This window comes from Branchiostoma belcheri, unplaced genomic scaffold (genome assembly GCF_001625305.1).
Source record: "Branchiostoma belcheri isolate BF01 breed outbred unplaced genomic scaffold, Haploidv18h27 scaffold19, whole genome shotgun sequence".
Classification (NCBI taxonomy): Eukaryota; Metazoa; Chordata; class Leptocardii; order Amphioxiformes; family Branchiostomatidae; genus Branchiostoma; species Branchiostoma belcheri.
The window spans coordinates 2,701,249-2,720,828 of record NW_017803379.1 but is presented as its reverse complement, the minus strand read 5'-3'; the positions used below and the strand labels follow the sequence as shown (position 1 = coordinate 2,720,828).

The 19,580-nt window shown below is 44.9% G+C and overlaps 3 protein-coding genes across 5 annotated transcripts in view; all 3 read right to left on the bottom strand.

The window, feature by feature from the left end:
• Nucleotides 1-105: 105 nt before the first annotated feature.
• LOC109467953 (tRNA-dihydrouridine(47) synthase [NAD(P)(+)]-like) lies at nt 106-3,788 on the bottom strand. 2 transcript variants are annotated; one of them, XM_019766131.1, is made up of 2 exons: nt 3,190-3,788; nt 106-2,783 (listed from the first exon to the last, which is right to left on the bottom strand). In XM_019766131.1, the coding sequence occupies exons 1-2, from the start codon at nt 3,413-3,415 to the stop codon at nt 1,003-1,005; spliced, it is 2,007 nt and encodes a 668-aa protein (XP_019621690.1). In that variant the 5' UTR covers nt 3,416-3,788; the 3' UTR covers nt 106-1,002. The 2 variants fall into 2 exon arrangements, with proteins under 2 accessions (XP_019621690.1, XP_019621691.1); XM_019766132.1 differs by having other exon boundaries at nt 3,199-3,787.
• A 100-nt stretch (nt 3,789-3,888) lies between these two features.
• LOC109467956 (D-amino-acid oxidase-like) lies at nt 3,889-8,174 on the bottom strand. Its single transcript, XM_019766136.1, has 10 exons — nt 7,884-8,174; nt 6,964-7,161; nt 6,469-6,583; nt 6,241-6,317; nt 5,944-6,009; nt 5,763-5,817; nt 5,428-5,529; nt 5,191-5,273; nt 4,875-4,992; nt 3,889-4,645 (listed from the first exon to the last, which is right to left on the bottom strand). The coding sequence occupies exons 2-10, from the start codon at nt 7,140-7,142 to the stop codon at nt 4,415-4,417; spliced, it is 1,026 nt and encodes a 341-aa protein (XP_019621695.1). The 5' UTR covers nt 7,143-7,161; nt 7,884-8,174; the 3' UTR covers nt 3,889-4,414.
• Nucleotides 8,175-9,142: 968 nt separating this feature from the next.
• LOC109467889 (malignant fibrous histiocytoma-amplified sequence 1 homolog) overlaps nt 9,143-19,580 on the bottom strand; it is a 15,147-nt gene continuing 4,709 nt past the window's right edge. The window contains exons 1-5 of one of the 2 annotated variants that reach the window (XM_019766001.1): nt 15,471-15,709; nt 11,336-14,346; nt 10,916-11,209; nt 10,217-10,513; nt 9,143-9,936 (exon numbers count right to left, since the gene is read on the bottom strand). In XM_019766001.1, coding sequence (XP_019621560.1) covers nt 9,500-9,936; nt 10,217-10,513; nt 10,916-11,209; nt 11,336-14,120 — 3,813 coding nt within the window. In that variant the 5' untranslated portion in view covers nt 14,121-14,346; nt 15,471-15,709 and the 3' untranslated portion in view covers nt 9,143-9,499. Of the gene's footprint in view, nt 9,937-10,216; nt 10,514-10,915; nt 11,210-11,335; nt 14,347-15,470; nt 15,710-19,580 lie in introns of those variants that run through there. The other variant, XM_019766000.1, reaches the window with a different exon arrangement.

Genomic DNA, 19,580 nt, shown 5'->3' with positions numbered 1-19,580 from the left:
CATTACATTTTATTCTGAAAATTGTACACAAGATAGAAGTGAGAAACCTTGCCTTGAGAAACTAGATAATGCAAATACATAAATGTATTTACTAGTATAATTACAAGGCACTCAGTGTAGCATTGGGTTATAGCAAACAAAACAGCTAAGCAGTTTTTCACAAAAATGTCCACACAAATGTTCCTATTTTTCTCCACAGAATTTTTCCTCCACTATATGTGTAAGCATATGACATTACACATTATTTTTTTTTAATTCATCATCAACATTACAATACTATGAGCCTAGCTTGTCTTCAGCATTTTCACTACACTGAAAACACAACAAAAGAAGTATTTTACCTGACAATTACACATGCATAGGCAATAAAATCCCTCTTTGTTATTCAAACAGTATCTTCAATTATTAACATTATCTGCATTCATAACTTATCTAAGGAAAATAGTTCCAGATACTAGTACTACATTCCAGCAATATCCTCATGTGGTCAAAAAAGAAATCATTCAACTTTCTTTGCAGAAAAAATGATGAATCACTTCATCTTTAAAAAAAATTATCACTCAAGCTCAACTCATGCACTGTGAAATATGACAGAATGTCAAAACAAACAGATTGTCACTTGCCTTATTTTACATCTTTTTTTCAGTTTTGAAAAACTTGTCAATTTAGCCCTTGAATAGTATACTCAAATGAATCTTTGCACAAATTACCTGTTCATTTTGCAATGGTATTTTTGCATATTACAAAATGTCCACAATTAGTCCCCTTTTATTTATTTCTTTTTGAAATGATGGTATGAGACATAACATACCATCCTTTTTCTCAGTTGATTTCAATGAAGAAGCCTTCTTACGTAGCAGTATCTTCAATTAACAAATAAATCATACAACTAATATTATATCAGTGATGCTGGTTTACATGACAGTTTCCTAGAAGGATGTCGTGAAGGCTTTGGAGAGTCCATATAAGTTATAATGCAATGAGTTTGTTCAGAGAAGTCATCTATCTGTAGGAGTTCGCCTTGTGTTTGGGAAGGAAGTTGAAGTTGGCCGGAGCAGGTCCCAGCAGCATCTCACTGATCCTGACCCAGTCTGCACAGTTGCCGCTGGCCATGAGGGTCTCCAGGTCGTCCCTGCCCAGAAAGTACGGGGGGCGGAGGTTGATCTTCTGTGGCGGCTGCTCCAGCACGCCGACTGGTACGTACCGGAACAGGAACGACAGCCACTCTAACATGAACCGCCTGGTCTTCTCCACACCCTGGGTATCTGAACCCCAGTGTTCCAGCCCGAAGTTAGAGAAGTCCTTCAGAATCTGGAACCTCTCATGTGAGGAGATGTCCCAGTGGTGCTGCTCCTTAATCTCTGTGAAGATCCAGGGTTTGATCAAGGCACCTCGTGCGATCATGAGTCCAGCCACTCCTGTACTCTGCCTGTGTCTGTTGGCATCCTCGAATGACAGGATGTCGCCATTCCCGAACAGAGGCATCGGACTGGCCGCCTTGGCACACTCCGCGATGTAGTCCCAGTCTGCCAGCTTGGTGTAGCGCTGCTCCCGCGAGCGCCCGTGCAGTGTGACGAGGGAGACACCCCAGTCCCGGAGATGAGGAACAACTCTGTAGGCAAAAGGCTTCTCTTCGTAGATTCCCGTCCGCATCTTGACAGTCAACGGTACGTCGAGCATCCCGATCATCCCCTTCACGACTTGCTCAAACTTGGTCAATCTGCCCATCAAGGCACATCCTCCGCCCCGTTTGAACACAAGATCAATCGGACAACCAACGTTTACGTCTACAAAATCCACGCTGATGGTCTCATTCAAGAGTTCAGCGGCGTGGGACATGACCTCAGGGTGGCTGCCACAGATCTGGACGCCGAACACGTCCTCAGACTGGTGACGTTTGAGCAGTGCCCACTCGGATGACTGCCCCTGCAGCAGGTTAGCAGCCATGGCCATCTCTCCACACGTGATGTCTGCCCCCAGGCCCTTGCAGATCCGGCGGAAGGGCAGATTTCCGACCGTGGTTAGTGGTGCGAGGTATAATTTGTCTGCGAAGTCCAACTTCTTCCTTTCTCTGGGAATCAGCCTGATAGAATCTTCATTCGTGACAGACCCTGAGGGCTTGTTGGTCTCCATCGGTGTAGGATTTTCCACTGTAGCCTCTGTGCATCCTTGTATATCTGGTGTTGAGAGATCATTTCCATTTCTACAGTTACTAACTTTATCTTGTGCATTACCCGATGCCTCACTGGCTGTGCTATGAATTGTTATTTCAGGTTTGACTTCTTCAGCTTCACTACTCTTCTTGTCTAAGAAACTGTTGTCATCACCACTACCTTGTGCGGTTGAAAGCTTGCCTATAGCCCTGAGATACTCGTTACTTTTGGGAAACTTGTACTGTTTCTTCCTCAAGCTTGTCTGTGTGTCCTTGGGAAGCTGATTACTTGTTGTTGGCTTTGCTTCCGGAGAGTAGACGTCGGGGTTCACAACATTCTGGTTTTGGTCGTCTGTGTGGCACTTGGCGAAACGGCAGGTGATGCCAAAGGGACATCTGCCGTGGGTGTCGTACACGTAACACTTATCCCCCAAGTCTGCAGGCTTGTTGGCCAGGTATTCCTCAACGCTGTGGGTGAAGCGACACTTTTCACCAAACTGACAGGAGTCTGGATCTTTCAGGAAGCTCGGACACAAGCGCACCACATCGCACAGCTCCGAGGGTTTCTGGTGAGGTCTGCGCTTGTTCTGGCCTTTGGCTTTCTTCCATTTGCCCTTCTTGTTTGGTGGCTCTGGTGGAAAAGAAAAAATTAAACATGCATGAGAAAAATTAAACATGCATTCTAGTACTGAAGTAGTATGACAGGAGACATACAGAGGAAGTTTAAAATGCATCACTTCTGTTAATGAAAGAGGAATATATAGCTATGATAGTATTACATAACATCTTTATAATTGTGTCTGGAAGAATTGAAATGTTTGCCCTATGCTACTCATCACTAGTACAGGATCAGCTAGAGTACATGTACATACCAATGTGTACCCACATCCTTTTAAAAACTATTAGTCACCACATATATTTAATTTTTATAGGACTGTAGTAGTCTGATTTTACCCCCTTTCCTTTCCTGTGTGGTACATTTTAACTTTGCCAAACTTAGTTTCTTATGATTCATGACATATACAAAGACTACACACCTGTCTCACCTTGTGGAGACGTGTCGTCACTGCCAGTACTCCCCTGACTGACTCCCTCTGTGGAAGGCTGGCTGTGATGTGTCTTCAGAAGTTTGTTCCAGTCAAGAAACTCCTTCTTGATCCTTAAGACGCCTGGTGCGTTCAAGATGCTCTCTGCCGACTCCTTGGGGTCTTGTGGCATTTCTTTAGCTACCATTGGAGGTTCTGCTCCGCTCTCCGGCTCCATCTTACACAAGGCTCCTTTGGTCGAAGTCCAAAATTAGAAAAGCATGTTCCCGGATACCGGTGATGGGGGAGGGGGGCGTTGTGCGTTTTAGTCACAGCAAGGCAGCGAATTCCGCCTTCACAAAGATTACTTACCAGCTAACGCAATAAGTCTGTACCTACGGTATTCACTTACTTCAAATTTACGTCTTTTATCCTGTTATTAATTTGTATACAGGCCAAGAAGACTACCACGTGGTGCGACGTCGTGCAAGCCACCGATCGGCGTAGCTGTGGTCTCACACTGGAGTTTCGTCATCTCCAAGCAGATATGGGGTCCGGCCCTGTGCTGACGTAGCCTCCAGCTAGCTTCGTGGCATTCTGACAGCTAGCAGTTTTCTAGCACTGCAACCTAGTCTCAGTATTACATGATAATTGACGGAGGCAATGCAATCTTTACAATTATGTTTATTTGTTTGTTTGTTCATTTATTTATTCATTTGAACATTTATTTATAAATCAGAAGCTCAAATCACCCTGCAGGCCACTTTTCATTGAGGTAATGATGGAGGAGGTGAAGGTCAGACAACATATAATGAGGATACAGATAACATGAGTGAAACTTCAAGTAACGTTACATGTATTTTGATTTTTTTTAATTACACAATAAATAATTACAAATGCAAGTAACGTTACAGTAAACCTATTTGACCCTGAAGTCAGCAAGACGACAGTATTCGATATGTTATATGTGTGATCAAGGTCTCTGTATAATGTCCTTGGTGTGATATAGAAACTTATGTCAAATTGATATGCAATACAAGTATATCAATACAACTTCTATAAACATAATCGTATCAATTGAAACATTTTGTTTTTCTTCGTACAACAATCTAAAGCACTGTATCTCTTTATGACACATCTACATGACTTGGCCTCTGAACATGAAGACTTTTTCACCGCTCATTCAATTTTGTCAACTCAGAAATATCTAAACTGGTTAGAAACCAGTACAGTAGAATCAATAACGAGATTTGACAACTCTGGAGGAAGACGTTTTGGCAGCTACTTCATCCATAGCTTTAGCAGCGAGGGAGGCCGCCTGTAATGCACATCCCCAATGGTAGGTGACTCCGTAACCACCGTGCCCATAGTTGTGGATGACGGGGGTGTCGTTCACTGTTTCCCGCTCAATCCTTATCCGCTCTCTCACAGGACGCAGGCCCGTCCACTTGCCGAGAACCCGAGCTCCCTACAGTCAAGATACAAAAAGATGACTTCTGTTTACATTTGAATTTGTTTAGGAAGGTAAGCATGACTCTAACTTGACAGCAGCATTGCCGTAACATAAACATTACACAACCTGACAAAGCTGCCACACAACTGTAAGTTAAGCCTGATCAGTGTAAACATGTTCAAGAATGAGTAATTTTTAGACAGAAAATCGAAAATGTGTTGAGGAAAACGTCCAGTCAACCCACCTTTAGCGAAGGTATCAGTTGAACAGCACCATGCCATATATTCTTCTCATCCTCTTCCCTCCATCCAGTATCCCAGTCACCTATCTGGTTTAGGCCACCCAATGCCACTGTATTTATCCTATACCAACAATTAAAATTGTAACGTTAATGATTTTTAATAATTGTTGCCTCAAAACTTCTGATGGATTTACAAGAAACTTATCCAACACTTATCTCAAAACAAGTCATAATTGCCTGACAATCATAATTAATCTGGTTGGATGATAATAAATAATGAAAAAGCAAATTTGACATTTTTTCTCTGAGGAAAACTTACCCAGGAATGATGTAGGGAGTGTTGTAGGTTGCTGTGCCCATGTCATGAGTGAGGATGAAGTGTTTGACCCAAGGGGCATGAACCTGTTCAGGGCAACACCAAATGACAGAAATAATGAGACCCACTCTTTACAATACTCAAATACACAAATGGACAAGCTCAAAGGAAAGGTTACTGGTAAAAGAAAAACGAATCTCAGAATGACTGACAATTGTTATTAACAAGACTGTTGCCTACTCTAACTATCTGGCCCCGCCCAGGTTGGACTTCCTGGTCGTTCACCAGTGTTCTAGCCGACAATCCAGAGCAGTTTATGACAACATCGTAATCTCTGCAGACCTGCACAGGGAATCAGAAAATTAAACATGCGTACATGCCTTCTGTACACTTCAAGCTTTTCCAACGAATATTTCTTGTAAATATATTAGTTATGCTTCATATACAACTGTTAAGCCATAGTCAAGACAAATCATAAAAAGTTGCATACATCATTCGAAACTTCCACTCATGATACAAGCCATTTGGTAAAAATTCATTAGCAGCTTCTAAATGACATAAAGACTGTCACTAACCTCCGAAAGACTAGCGATCATTCTCTGTTCAAACTTGATTCCTTTCTCCTTCAGCCTGTGAAGGATCATCACAAAAGAGGAATTGAAAAACTCACTTTCAGAAGCGAAGAACTATATAGACATAGATGACAAGTTGTGAATGTTATCATATTTTGATTAGAAATCTTAAACAACGCCATACCTTTGAGTCAGCCACGGCAAGTACGACTTGCATTCCAACATCAGAGTAGTTTCAAACCATCCATAGCTGTAACACCAAGGAAGAACGTCAGCAATTCTTCAATATCAGCGAGACAACTTAATAAATGTTTAAAAGAATTTATACTGTGTAATGTAGACAAAAACATTTAATGAAACATAACATACAACGCACGATTTCGCGACTCTCAACAGAAGGGGAAGTACACTTTCGATACACTTGGCATGCATCCAATGCGTGTTTTAAATCTTTCATAGCTGCGGAGTCCTGAAAAAATACCTGTATCCTGGAAACCTCTTGAGTTCTTCTTCCGTCAGATGTCTGAAGCCCAGCACGATGTCTTTCCAAGGGGGGTCCTGGAACAGGTTACAACTCGTATGTCAGGACAAAATGGATTAGTTCGATGTTTTAAAGAGTTGCACATACATTTGGCCCAGTTTATTCTATATTACAGGTAAACAAATACTGCAACAAAATACAGCATATCGTCAGACGTGATTTTATTACCGGTACTTCCTCTGTGAACACATTGTATCCTGACTGGCAGAACAGGCCGATCTGGTGTGAGAATTCAGTCTTGTACAGTCGGGACAGGTAGTCAAACGTCCACTGCAGCCACGGTCTGAAACACACGCACGGAGAAAGTTCTGCTTAATTCGTTCTGGTAGATCGAGTTAACTGCAATGTTGCAAGTTGAATGTAACATTTTCGCAAAATGTATCAATAAGCTACTCTAGTGCAAAGTTTTTTAACGATTCACTAGACCGACATTCTATATTCAATTGATTATTGGGGGAAGAAGATTACAGTCACTGTAGTGAATATCTGCTTCTATGGGCATTTACCCTGTAGGCTGCAATTTACTCACTCAAGCGAATGGTTCAAAAGTTCACTGGGTCGGATACACTGAGTGACGTTACATTGTCGGGCGATTGACCCGACAGTTAACGTTAGGTATCTTATCTATAGTCTCTACTAACAAAGCAAGCAGTAAACACTGACAGTTCTTGTTGCGTGACGTTCCAGAGCGGAGGTTGCCAGATTCCGGCGGCCCCGTCCCCTGTCGTGTTGGGAGTAAACTCGCCCGCTACCACCGTCAGCTCCGCCTGCGGACACCGCTCCTTCACACACAGCGCAGACGACAGCCCGATCACCCCGCCTCCAACAACAGCCACCTTCATCGTCACAACTACAGACGTTCTGAAATGTTGAATGATCGTAGTCTATTAAAAGACTTCCCCGCTCACATATGCTGGAGCACGCCGATGCCTTGCGGCTCGGACCCTACCCGTGTGAAAGTGGGACAGGTCACCTGTCAAAGGTCAGCGTTGTTTACACAAATATTCAGGAGCAGATGTGGGGTGCGCATACATAGTGAAAGTTACGCTCCAAGATCATGTGAATGGCACTCGGAGGTCGAAAAAAAGACGTTTTCAGAATAGTTCTTCAAGTTCGGACCGTCGGAAATAATGAATAGACTTGTAGAATCCGTAAATAATTTCATCAGGTTGGTGAATGAATGAATAGCAAAGTTCTCTATTCACAACCACCTGTTAAAAAGAGATTGTCTGTAAAGAAATTTGCTAAGCTATTGTAGAATCGTACATGACAATTGATGTTACGACATAAGAACTGATGACATTAGCCGATCAAGGTAAGAAAAAGTACAAGGCAGCAGTTTTGCGTACTAGTATCAGAAATATCTAACGATACTACGTCGTACAAGATTCATACAAGATTCACTTGAGGCATGGAGTTAACCTCCTTGCTTGAGGTAACAGACTGTTGTTGTGGCATTGGCAATACATGTAGTATGTTATAGGTACACCCATTAGTCGTGATAATTACGATACGAAGCCCTGTGTTGGTTGGATTGTGTACGTTAGCTCTGGTCACTAGCTATCAAATATTGCATCACTCACCAAGCTTGTCAGCAGAAATACGCCAGGTCCCGCACAGGCAAAACTTAGGTCACAGCAATTAGCTATTAAAGGCCTGTAGTCAGTCTATTGGAAATTCCGTGTAGATCACTGTTTGCTCTCCGAATTTTGGAAGACTGAGACAGGAAGTTCTAACGTTACGCTTGCTAGCGCGAGACAATATTCTCTGAAACATCCGCTTTTGGCAGCTGACCAAGCCTTTCTGAACCGGTTGGTACCAGATACAAGGTGGGGATTTTATTTCGTCACGAAACTAGTAGAAATCCCCATGACAGGCCTGCCCACGACATATATAACTGATGTCGTCATTGTTTGTAGGCTTGCAATTACCCTGTCAATCATTGACAGCCCCGCCCCTTAACACCGGACGACCCCATGACGTGTTTGATGTGCATGGTTGACCCCTTACTTTACAAAATAAATACTTCCGGCGACAACTGAAAGTTTGGGCCCTAAGGGGAAATGATATGTATTGAGAACATTATATCGACACCGTCGTGGGAAAGTGTGACGTTTTGTTTTGTAGTATGTTGGCAGAAAATTCAATTTCATTTGGCGTGGAGTCAATTGTTCTCAAACTTTGTCTTCAGATAAAAGATTTAAGTAAATGTATTAATGTGTTATGGAACACCAGGTAACCAAATTATGGCCACCAAATGACAGTCTTCCATGAAGAGAATGCAAACAGTCATGCACGTGCAATCGGAGGTTAGTCGACTTAAATGCACTTTATTGTCAAAAGAAGAGCGCCTTCACAACATGTTTACATAAATACGGTGCAGCAAAGTCAGAATGCACATTTGTTTGTTCGTTTTATGGTTTGTTCGTCCGTTATCTGTTTCTTCGTTACTCGCTGTTCTCAAAGCGAGCAAAGTTTGAACTTGTTCTAAAATACAACACATTCACTTGTACATTTGTGTCTTGGCCATGTTGATAGAATTATTGAACCATTACATGTTTTACGTGCTACATGTGCTCTCGAAATAATTCAAACAACATCTAGGAAAACGCTGGCATCATGGATTGTAGTTATTAACCATTGGTATCTTTGGGGTCTCAGAAGTGAATCATACATAAAGCATCAGTCTCATATAGAAATGGTTGGCACTAGCTAGTTGGCAGGATGGATATCATAGATAGAACACACACAAAATCAACACCACCCATCACCTCATTTGTCTCTATGTTATAGAAATATATACATATGTGCAACATATATTGTGAAGATACAAATGTACTTATGTGCAAGTGGTCAAATATTACTTTGATTGTGACTCAATATATTATCATATGACATATCTATTGCAACTTTTGCATGAAGGGGAACAAGTGCACTTTAATATTGCTCGGTCATCTATTTGCAGTTCTTGTTGAAATAGCATCTCACGAAACATATCATCTTTTAAAAAATCTGGAGTATTTTTGTTTCTCCATTCTTGGTTTCTTCCTGTCCTTTGTCCGTACGTCGGCGACCAGTTTCCCACGTTCCCTTTTCGGCCGCTCCAGTCCTTTCGAAAACTTCTCTCAATGCTTCGTTTATACGTTTACATGTTTACTGTTAGTGTTCTCTAAACGTCACTGCGGCGGATGAGCGCGTTTTAGCTCAGATCACTAGGTTCATTGTTTGGACGCTCTGAGCTTTTGCTTTCAACAGAATCCATTATCTGCTTGGCTAAGCTAATATAGTAACCGCCTTCGTGCCAGGGCTGACCGATACCCTTTCGGCAGTGTTCGGCGAGTGTTCCGTCATGTTCCGCAACAGTTCGGCAATGTTCGGCAGATGTAGACACCTTTGCATCGAGTGCCTCTAGAGCTATGCACAGAGACTGTACCGTGGCGTTGCTTCCTGTGACCTGCTTCCATTTCCTAAGCATTTGGTACTTGATTTCCCTCGCATCCCGATCGCAGGAGTAGCACACCTCTTCGTACTGCACCTCTGTGAGGCCTAACTTGACGGCCAGCCGCCGGATGTCTTCCACCAGTAGTTTATCCACCAACATATCCGTGACGTCTTCCATCACACCGTCTTTCGGGTCTGTAAATAGCAGGGGTGTGACTATGAATCTTCTGTCCATAACTTTGCATAACCTAATTAGCTTGGCACAAAATCGCCACAATTACCTAACATTACTATAATTTAGGCCACCTCTTAATTAGGATTGAATATTTTAATAACACACAATAAGACAGAAAAAATGGACTAGCTTCACTCTGGAACCTCTGAAATTACATACAGAAAACCCTGGTCATGTATAAGGCCAGGGTGAATCTGTAAGTTGTGGACGCTGGATATATACAATTATACGATTGCTTACCATCTAGAAGAGTCCTCTTCGCGACTGGTTGATGGCTGAAGGGCCCCTCCCCGATGGAGGTGAGTGCTTGAACTGCGATGCTGTACTCTTTGGCCAGCTCGAGGTTCTGTAGCACGGCGTGGGTGTTTTCTGTAAACACCAGGCTGTACGCTCCGGTGTCGTTCTTCCCTCGGTACCGCACATTGTAGCCGCGGATTGCGCCGTTGCACTGGTCTTTCGGTGGTTCTTTCCAGAAGACCTTAATCTCGCGGGTAGAGCGTGCGAATGCAGTCACATCTACTGGTGGTGCGTCGGGAACTGCAATGTGAAAGGTATGTAACGATGATTTATCTATAGAAAGTGTGGTAGATTCAGTCATGGTTGCAATAGACTGCAGCTCCTGTAGGTAAAACATGGTTAATCTTTCTTTATTCAAGTCTTGGTGTCGTTTGAAATCTAAATGTTCTCTGTGTTCCTCGTAACATCTGTATGGAAAGAAAGTCCTTGAATCATTCAATACGCAATATTAAATCGCACGCACGCACACACACACAGTCATATACAAACTGGAATACGCATACACTCGTACAAACAGTCCCACACAGAGTCAGACACAGACTACACGCACGCACACACACACAAACACACACACAAACAAACACACACACACACACAAACACATCCACACAAACGCACTCTCATACACATTGATCACATTACCATCTTCCATGGTGAAGATGTCGATTGGGTCGCTCTCTTTGCCCACGCCGCCCGCGGTGAACCCAGCCACCGTCACCGTGTACTTAGTCGACTTGCTCAGGCCTCTCAGCGTCACCGTGTGCTGCCCGTCCTTCATTGGTACCTCCTTTGCCTCTCTCCCGTCTCCCTTGTACTTCACGATGTAGCCGAGGATGACTCCTGGCCTCAGGTGGACAGGGATGCCTCCAACGCTCACCTCCACCTCTGTCGATGATGCCGGCTTGACGACTACGTCCGTTGGCGCAACAGTTGGAACTGTATGTAACACAAATGGCGGAGTGGTAAAGATACTGACCTTTCTCTTGTGCATGTATTTCAAGATTAAAAGCAGCAGGCCTAAGTAACCTATATTGATATGATATAATTTCTGGTTAAACATACCTGCTTTTGGAGGGTAAACCAGTTTGGCCATCAGAGTAGGAGCGGCTCTGCCGGAGTGATGTCGTGGTCTCGGACACGGTAACTTCGCTGGCTTGTCGGGTCTCTCCTCCCAAAGCAGGTCGCCTCTGAAGTAGCCGAGAACCTTGAGACCCGCTTTGGTACAATGCGGGCATGGGATGCTGCACGTCCAACAAGACCGAGACCATTCCTTTAGCAGGAGCTTTGTTTTCTCTACCATTGGTATGATGGCGTACAGCCACATGTCGTCAACCCTGTCCGACTCCGCGCGTACGCGTCCTGATATCATGATCTTCACGCCGCCTTCCACCGTTTTTCGACGGACCAAGACCGGCTGTTCTCCCATGTAAGACAGGGCGCCGTCTGACCAGTCGTTTCCTGGGCACAGTTGAGGAGGCAGCTGCGCACACAGTCTTTCAAACAGACCCGTGGGTTCCTTCCCGTCGATTCTGAACTCTACACCGATCTGTTCCATTCCGTTCGGCACTCGTGACGGCCAACATTGCTTCACGTACGAAGGCGTGCCCTGCGACTTCGGCAAGAACCAAGGGAACCTGTAATACGTGTCCCCCGGCGTTAGAAAGGCGGTTCCAGGGGTGCCCCTGGGCATTGGTGGCACGACATGAGTGATGCCGAATGTCTCTAGCACCTTAATGGTGGTCTCGAAGTCATCTGACGTTCTTCTGTTCTTACTGAAATGCTTGTGAAGGACGTCCTTCGGCAGAATTGCACGGCAGATGAAATTCTTCTCCACGAGACCAAAATCCTCCGCGGACATTTGCGAGTTCTGTCTTAAGGCGCCAAGGAGGCGGTCTCGATCGTGGTCAAAAATCAGCTTGAGCAGGGTGATCAGCTGAGTAGGGTCAGGGAACACAACGTTCCGGAGGATGTCGCCCTTGTAGTGTAGGACGGAGCCGGTTTTATGAAGGTACTCCATCACAGCTTCCAGACCAGTCGAATCTAGATCAAGCTTGGACCCGAGGTGCACACACTCCTCCCACGAGAGGGTGATATTTGTGGACTTCTCCCCTTCTGACCTGAGCAACTTCTCCATGTTGATCCATGATCTGGGCAGGATACAGTGAGCGCTGGGGAACATGTCCTTGTCGACCGAGATTTTGAACACGTCTGCTTTTAAGTCGCTGATGCCGGTCAGGTCTTTATTTGAGCTGACTACTGCTATCTCACCATCCTTTACGAGCCTCAGGCCACTCTCCAATTTACACTGTAGCCTTTCTGCCTTTCGCTGTAGTTGTTCGAGTTTCCGGTTGGCATGCCCGCTCCCAGTGTTCTCCACCTCCTCTCTTGCTTTGTCAATCTGCTTTTCTACCTCCTCAATCTGCAGGTGCATGTGCTTCCTTCTTTCTTCGATGAACGTCGCCACACGAGCCTTGATGTCCCGTGTCTTCTCTTCTATCTGTTTTGCTGTTAGCCTATCAGCGTGGGTGCCTACTAGATAAACGACTGCATTGACGACGCGAGAGTCGACACTCTCCAACCAGAACTTCACCGCTTTGTTGAACGCACTCTTTTGCCTGCGGTAGGTTTTGAGATTTACCACCAACAGGTGAAGAGATCCTTCGCTCAGGAAAAACTGGTGGGTCAGTCTGTACACATCGTGGCCTCCGAAGTCACACGCCCGGATCTCTAGACTTTCGCCGTCTATCTCAGAACACCACGAGTCTATGTTCATACACTGTGTGCGATCCTTCTCCTCAGTCAGATGGGATTCGTCCGTTTGGAGAGCATTCTTCAGGCTTGTCTTTCCAGCGAAGGATTCTCCGAGCAGCACAACTTTCCGGTGCACGGTGGAAACTGGCTCTGACTTTGCCAGCTCTTCTTGGTAGGTCTTGATTCTCCCGACACCTTGCAGACAGACATCCAGTGGCGGCTGGACGAGAGGGTTCCTCTTGATATCAAATATCTTCAGCTGTGTCAGTTTGCCAAACTCTAAAGGTAGGATTGTGATACGGTTTCCTCGTATGTCCAGTTTGAACAAATTGTTGAGTCGGCATAGAGCGTTTGGAAGCTCTGTCAACAAGTTGTCGTCAACTTTCAACATGGTGAGTTTCTTCAGATGGTGCATCTCTTCAGGCAGATGTCGGATTCTGTTCTTTCCAGCGTCCAAGTCTCGGAGGCTAGGAAGCTGAAATATCACTTCCGGCAACTTCGTGAACTTATTGGCATACAGATATAGAGTGTGCAGCTTCTTCAGCTGGCCGAAGTTCTTTGGAAGATCACTGATGTTGTTTCCGCCGTCTTTGTATTGCCGGTGTCCAAGGTAAAGGATCTCGAGATTGGCCAAATAGCAAAGGTCTTCTGGGACGTTTTGTATCCTGTTTCCGCCTAGCCACAGCTCTTTCAAACTGGCGCTCATCTCCTTGATGCTTGGCGGGATACGTTCAATTACATTTTGGGAAATATTCAAACGTTCTAACCTCCTCAGCTTAACCAGAACCTCTGGAAAGACGGCGAATTTGTTATCCCATAGAGCTAACTGGATGAGATTCTCCAGTTTACTGAAGTCACGTCCCCTGGCGGGGTCGTCGGGTAGTGCTTCCAATCCATTACTATTTAGCCATAGGACGCCAATGTCAAATCCAGGTTCCTCTGTTTTTGCAATGATTTTTGTCAAGATGTTCTCTATGTCCTCCTTGGTGAGCTGCTTCCTTACCAAGTGGTTGGCATGCAGCCGCTGTCTTCCTTCTTCATCCTCCTCCTCCAACAAAAGTTCTACCTTACCGATCCTTAATGTAGAATGTGACATTTTTAGGGGTTCTCTTTTCGCGATTGACAAGCTCTAAAGACTAAGACGATTTTTTATTCCGATATTTACTCCTATAAGTCTCAGAAAAACAAGTTCTTTCTCAGTCATCCCGTGTCCCGAAGGTAACGTAAGTCAAGCGACACTTGGCGGGAAACGTGAACTACTGCAGGTGGGTCAGAACGAGGATCATTCTCTGTTGCTTCTGACATGGCGGTTATATATGTTCCTGCAATGTAAACAAAGTGTTGGTTTACATCCGAGAATGATTTCATCAGGTTAACATTATGTGACAACGCCGTACGCTTGGACCGCATTTGTAATACTGCAGTGACACCTTGCTGCTGTAAATCAGAACCAGTCATTGTCGCCCTGACGTTAGAAAAACAATGTTAGAAAAACTTCTGCTTTCCTTGAACGTATCAAGATCAACTAGTTTGCATGTAAGAGGGCCCTTTCCGAAATCAAACACAAATGAATTCAGCAGAAAACATATTCTATATTAAACTTTATCACATGTCAAACAGGTATGGCCTGAACTTATCGTGTTCGTGATGGCCCCTCTCTTACCTATCATTTACCGCATTTCTATGAATTGAATTGTTTTCTAACCTAAAACGATCAAGTTTATTTTGATGAATATGTCAAGCCGCCCCCTGAATATTTCACGCGGAATGTTTACTTTGCGCAGGTAAGTGGCTCAGTTCGTGTCTGGACATGTTCGGCACAGGCAAACATATTTTTATGATGTCGTTATGGTTGCTAAGGCAAGGTAAATGTTGACGCAAGTTGTCACATGATGGCGATATCTTTCATAGGGATACAAATAGCAACGAGAAGGGGCCAATGTACATTGTTTCAGCCCCGATGTACATTGTTCCTTAGTATAACATCGACGGAGAATGGCACAAAGGTGATGAAAACAACACAGACTCGGATGGATTACATACAATCATGTCGATGAGGAAACAGCGCACTGCTACGGTAAACAACACAGATTTTGTTAAAATACGTCACACGACTAAATTCGTTCGGCGTATCTACTAAAGATTGCCTCAAGACACATGAAGCCCACAGGGGAGGCTAAGAGGGGAAGTCAGGAAACATGAAGACATGGGGCATTGATGCTAGTGTAAGGGCAACAACAGGATGTATACCAGGAAGTACACGGGAGCTGCTGGTAGAGAGGGCCGGATGAGAACTAGCTCTTGGCGTATGGCCAAGGATATATACTAAGATTATTACTTCTCAGTCTATGATTGTCGACGTACACTTGGTACGAAAGGAAGCAGCAAGAGAAGAAATTCTTTAAACATTGCAAGCTGTGGGTATATAAAACGTTACACCACTTACAATAAATCCCTTCTCAGCTCTCGCTATATGGACTGTAACCCGACAGAAAGGTACCACAGAGACAGATGTTAACACGGGTACATTTGAGCCAGTCACGAGTATTTGCTGTGTGTACTAACTTATCAGTCACATGTATGGGGAACCCCCGCATGATCTGAGTAATAATATTTTTATTCGTATGGAAACGCCTTTACGTAACCAATTGGGAAAACGCTTTACAATTTGTTTGTGGATAACATTACATATTAGTGCACAGTGCGGGGTTAACAAACAAATAAGAATGAAAGCTCATCTGTGTTGGTAGAATACATAGTTAAAGAGTTTGACTTGTTCCAACACAATAAGGAGAACTCACCATAAATTTTCGGCTGATCCCGTCAACCTTCGTCAGATTTGTGATGCAATCGCTGACTTTCCGGAAGTCGGAAACGTGATGACGTCAGGAGTGCATCAAAAGTGGCGGGAAGACGGTATCTCCCACCATCACGGTTCAGAGAGGGTTGGTGGGCCCTGATGTAAACTGCCTCCTTCACGCCTCTCACAAAGTAATCCTGCTCCGTATCTAGAATGCGCACCTTGTCCAATGTAACTGTATGTCCGGGGGACTCGATGTGTATGTGTTGCGACACTTCCGATGTGTTTGAACTGGGGCGCCTGTGTTCCAGAAATCTAGTCTTGAGAGGCCGTTCTGTTTCCCCTATGTATGTCTCTGGGCAAGGTCCTCTGATATTTTGACCTGCGCACCGAATGTGGTAAATCACGCCACACTCTGGAACACAGGCGCCCCAGTTCAAACACATCGGAAGTGTCGCAACACATACACATCGAGTCCCCCGGACATACAGTTACATTGGACAAGGTGCGCATTCTAGATACGGAGCAGGATTACTTTGTGAGAGGCGTGAAGGAGGCAGTTTACATCAGGGCCCACCAACCCTCTCTGAACCGTGATGGTGGGAGATACCGTCTTCCCGCCACTTTTGATGCACTCCTGACGTCATCACGTTTCCGACTTCCGGAAAGTCAGCGATTGCATCACAAATCTGACGAAGGTTGACGGGATCAGCCGAAAATTTATGGTGAGTTCTCCTTATTGTGTTGGAACAAGTCAAACTCTTTAACTAAACAAATAAGAGGTTAACAACATGAAACACATTAACAACATGAAAAACATTGCAAATTGAGTCCAAGTTGTAATAATCTTTGAGGACCAGTGTCTAAAATTTCGATTTCCTAGACGTCTTGTGCTTCGGATAGATACTACGTCATTCCCGACAACGTTGTTTTCCCCCACTTTTACTCTCTATACAATATCCGGCTAGTAGCGGGCCCAGTACTGTTGGTTCCTGACTGTCACGACTATCTGACATATCTGACACAAAACAGCTGATCTGATCTGCTTAAGCTTTAAACCCTACTGCCATATTCGGAAAAAGCGGAATTCAGCTCACGTAGTCGGATTCTGCTCGGACATGTTGATAAAAACAACAAACGAAGTACTTACTGTAGTCTAAAGTCCATTGACAGAATTGGATACTGTACGAAAAATGTGTGAGTCCAACAAACGTCAAACAAACCAATGATATGTTTTAAACATTAGAATAAAGCACACGCCGGTCTTGTGACTCACTCAGTTAGGGAAATTCCCTGTGTCGTCATCCACCGTGAGTTACCGGGATACGTGAGACCCCTCCTCTTTCGTTATCCAAATTTGTCATTGTTTCTCTCCAGCCAGTGTAATGTAGACCATGTTAAATCACAATAGCACAATAGACTCAGAACTAAACCCGTGCCACCTTACTGTCCAACCTTGTAATATATCATACGATATAAGAAAAGCCGGATTATGTCATTGGCATTGCCGTTGAATAGTGGAATACGCCCCCTCCCATACATACAGACACGCACGTGTAAGGGGTTCGTTGTTGATCGTCGTGGGATTTCCGCCTCCGAGTACACGGTGTAAAGTAAGAGCAAGACAAGAAAAGAAGAGGACACAGAGCACACAAAAAAGACGTCCGTACACAAAGACTTCAACTCAAAAACCTCTCGTTTATTCTAAGAACGTGATCGAACGTCGTCGATCTTAACGTATACGTACGGATCCTAACGTAGCCGTTCGGACGTCGAACGGACGCTAACGTCGCCGTTCGAACGTCCGAAACGGCTTACCTAATGCAACATCTAAACACCTTATGTCATTCCCTACACTTTCCCCCCTAGTAATTTTTCGCCGTCCTCGGCGAACGATCACTATAAAATGTCATTCCCTACACTTCCCCCCCTAGTAATTTTTCGCCGTCCTCGGCGAACGATCACTACAAAATATCAGGTTTTAAAAAAAAAACGTTTTCTTGTCTAACTACTATAAAACGAGAGAAATGTACATGTGCCTTTACTGCTAGGCATCTGTAGAAACCATACATTTACGGTATCGGGAACTACTACCGGGTTTCTATTTCAGAGTTTAAGTAGAGTTTGCAGTGTTCACGTTCAGATTGGTGAAAACGTCGCGTCGACGTCCTTCGGCGTCAGTTAGCTGTCGGAGTTTTCGCGTCTCTCAGACTCGTCTCTCGGCGCTCGTCTCTCAGCACTCGTGTCAGCACGCGTCAGGACCGCTTACTGGTTAGTGGTTCCCCGCTGTGTTCCTCCCCTCCTCCGTGTTGCAAGGAGCACGAACGCCCGGCCGCAGTCGCCCCTCAGTTGCGGTAGCCCTCACCGGTCCTTAGTCGAAGGGTCGTCCGGCGAAGATGGCGTCGCTTCAGGGGTCCCCGTTAGGGTGATGACTCGGACGGGTCGCTCTTCCGGGATCGGATGGCGCGGCGGGAAGTGCCCTCTCCATCGCCAAGCTTCGATGTCCCACGTGGACCTGTGCAGGATGGGGAAGAGAACACACAAACACACACACCAAGCCTGACCGCCATAATCTACAAATAATTTTTGACCTCAAAGTATGGGAGAACATACTCCCACTCGGACTCAAACCCAAGTTAATATTAATTGTAGTGTCTAGTGAAGTAAATCCTACCCACCCTGGGAATCACGAACTCTACAACCAGAACAAAGTAGACTCGTTCAGCACAAAAGCACCGTTACTAGTAAATAATTACTCTAGAGCTTAGATATTATATATAGATGATCAGAATCAATTTGGGAAAGTGCAACCACCTTATCTAGCTAAAAGTAGTATGAATTCCCGAAGGGCCGAGGCCCAACCCCCGATGTCTGGGTTTCCAAGGAAAGCATAACACTTGATTCCCCCCACTAACTACAAACCCCAAGATGGCTGCACATTTCATTAGCCGAAAACACCTTATTCATTGTCTGAAAACTTCTGGGTAACGGATAGGAGGTACTCCTCTGTTCTCCCTAACCGGATATCTAGGGTCTTCCGGACCGCCATCGCCCACTGGAGGCGCTACAGGCATTTGTACAACAACAATGGGCAGGTCCCCATCCTCCTCACGACCCTCATTATCACTTTCACTATCAGTTGTGGCACTGTCTTCTGGCTCACGCCTATCTGCGCGCCCGTCCTTTTGTTCGGCACGTGGCCGCCTTGTGTTGCAGGGGTGAGGAGCAAACATACAGGGAGTTAACATATCCCTGTGTAGGGTTCTACTGGGACCACCTCCCCTCTCCGGAGTGACAACATAAACCGGGATATCCACGTTGGGTTGTCTATCTACCACGTGTGGGATCTGTTCCCACTGATCTTTAAGTTTAGAAGGACCCCGAGTCCTCTTGTTTCTAACTAAAACTCTTTCTCCAGGTAGCAAAGGAGCTGTGCGAGCTGTCCGGTCATGTAACTTCTTCTGACCTGCCTTTGCAGATTCAGAGTTCTTAGTAACTAAGTCATAAGCGTACTTATACCGTTGGTGATGTTTCTCTACCCACTCATCCGGACTTACTGTATCACCCGTGTTTTCCTCTGCAGAGTCTATGCCCAGAGTTAAATCTAGTGGTAGTCTCGCTTGTCTACCAAACAGTAGGAAGTACGGGGAGTACCCAGTGGTTGCGTGCTGTGTATTATTATACGAGTGGACCAACTCAGGTAGGTATTCAGGCCAATGACGTTTCTGCTGCCTTGTCAATGTACCCAGCATATTG

Coding starts and splice junctions, on each gene's coding strand:
- LOC109467956 (XM_019766136.1), bottom strand. CDS start 7,142: ATGAAGGTGGCTGTTGTTGGAGGCGGGGTGATCGGGCTGTCGTCTGCG. Junction 5,530..5,762: donor TGATCGCTAGTCTTTCGGAG/GTTAGTGACAGT, acceptor TTCCCTGTGCAG/GTCTGCAGAGATTACGATGT. Junction 4,993..5,190: donor ACTCCCTACATCATTCCTGG/GTAAGTTTTCCT, acceptor TTGTTGGTATAG/GATAAATACAGTGGCATTGG.
- LOC109467953 (XM_019766131.1), bottom strand. CDS start 3,415: ATGGAGCCGGAGAGCGGAGCAGAACCTCCAATGGTAGCTAAAGAAATG. Junction 2,784..3,189: donor GTCTCCACAAGGTGAGACAG/GTGTGTAGTCTT, acceptor CTTTTCCACCAG/AGCCACCAAACAAGAAGGGC.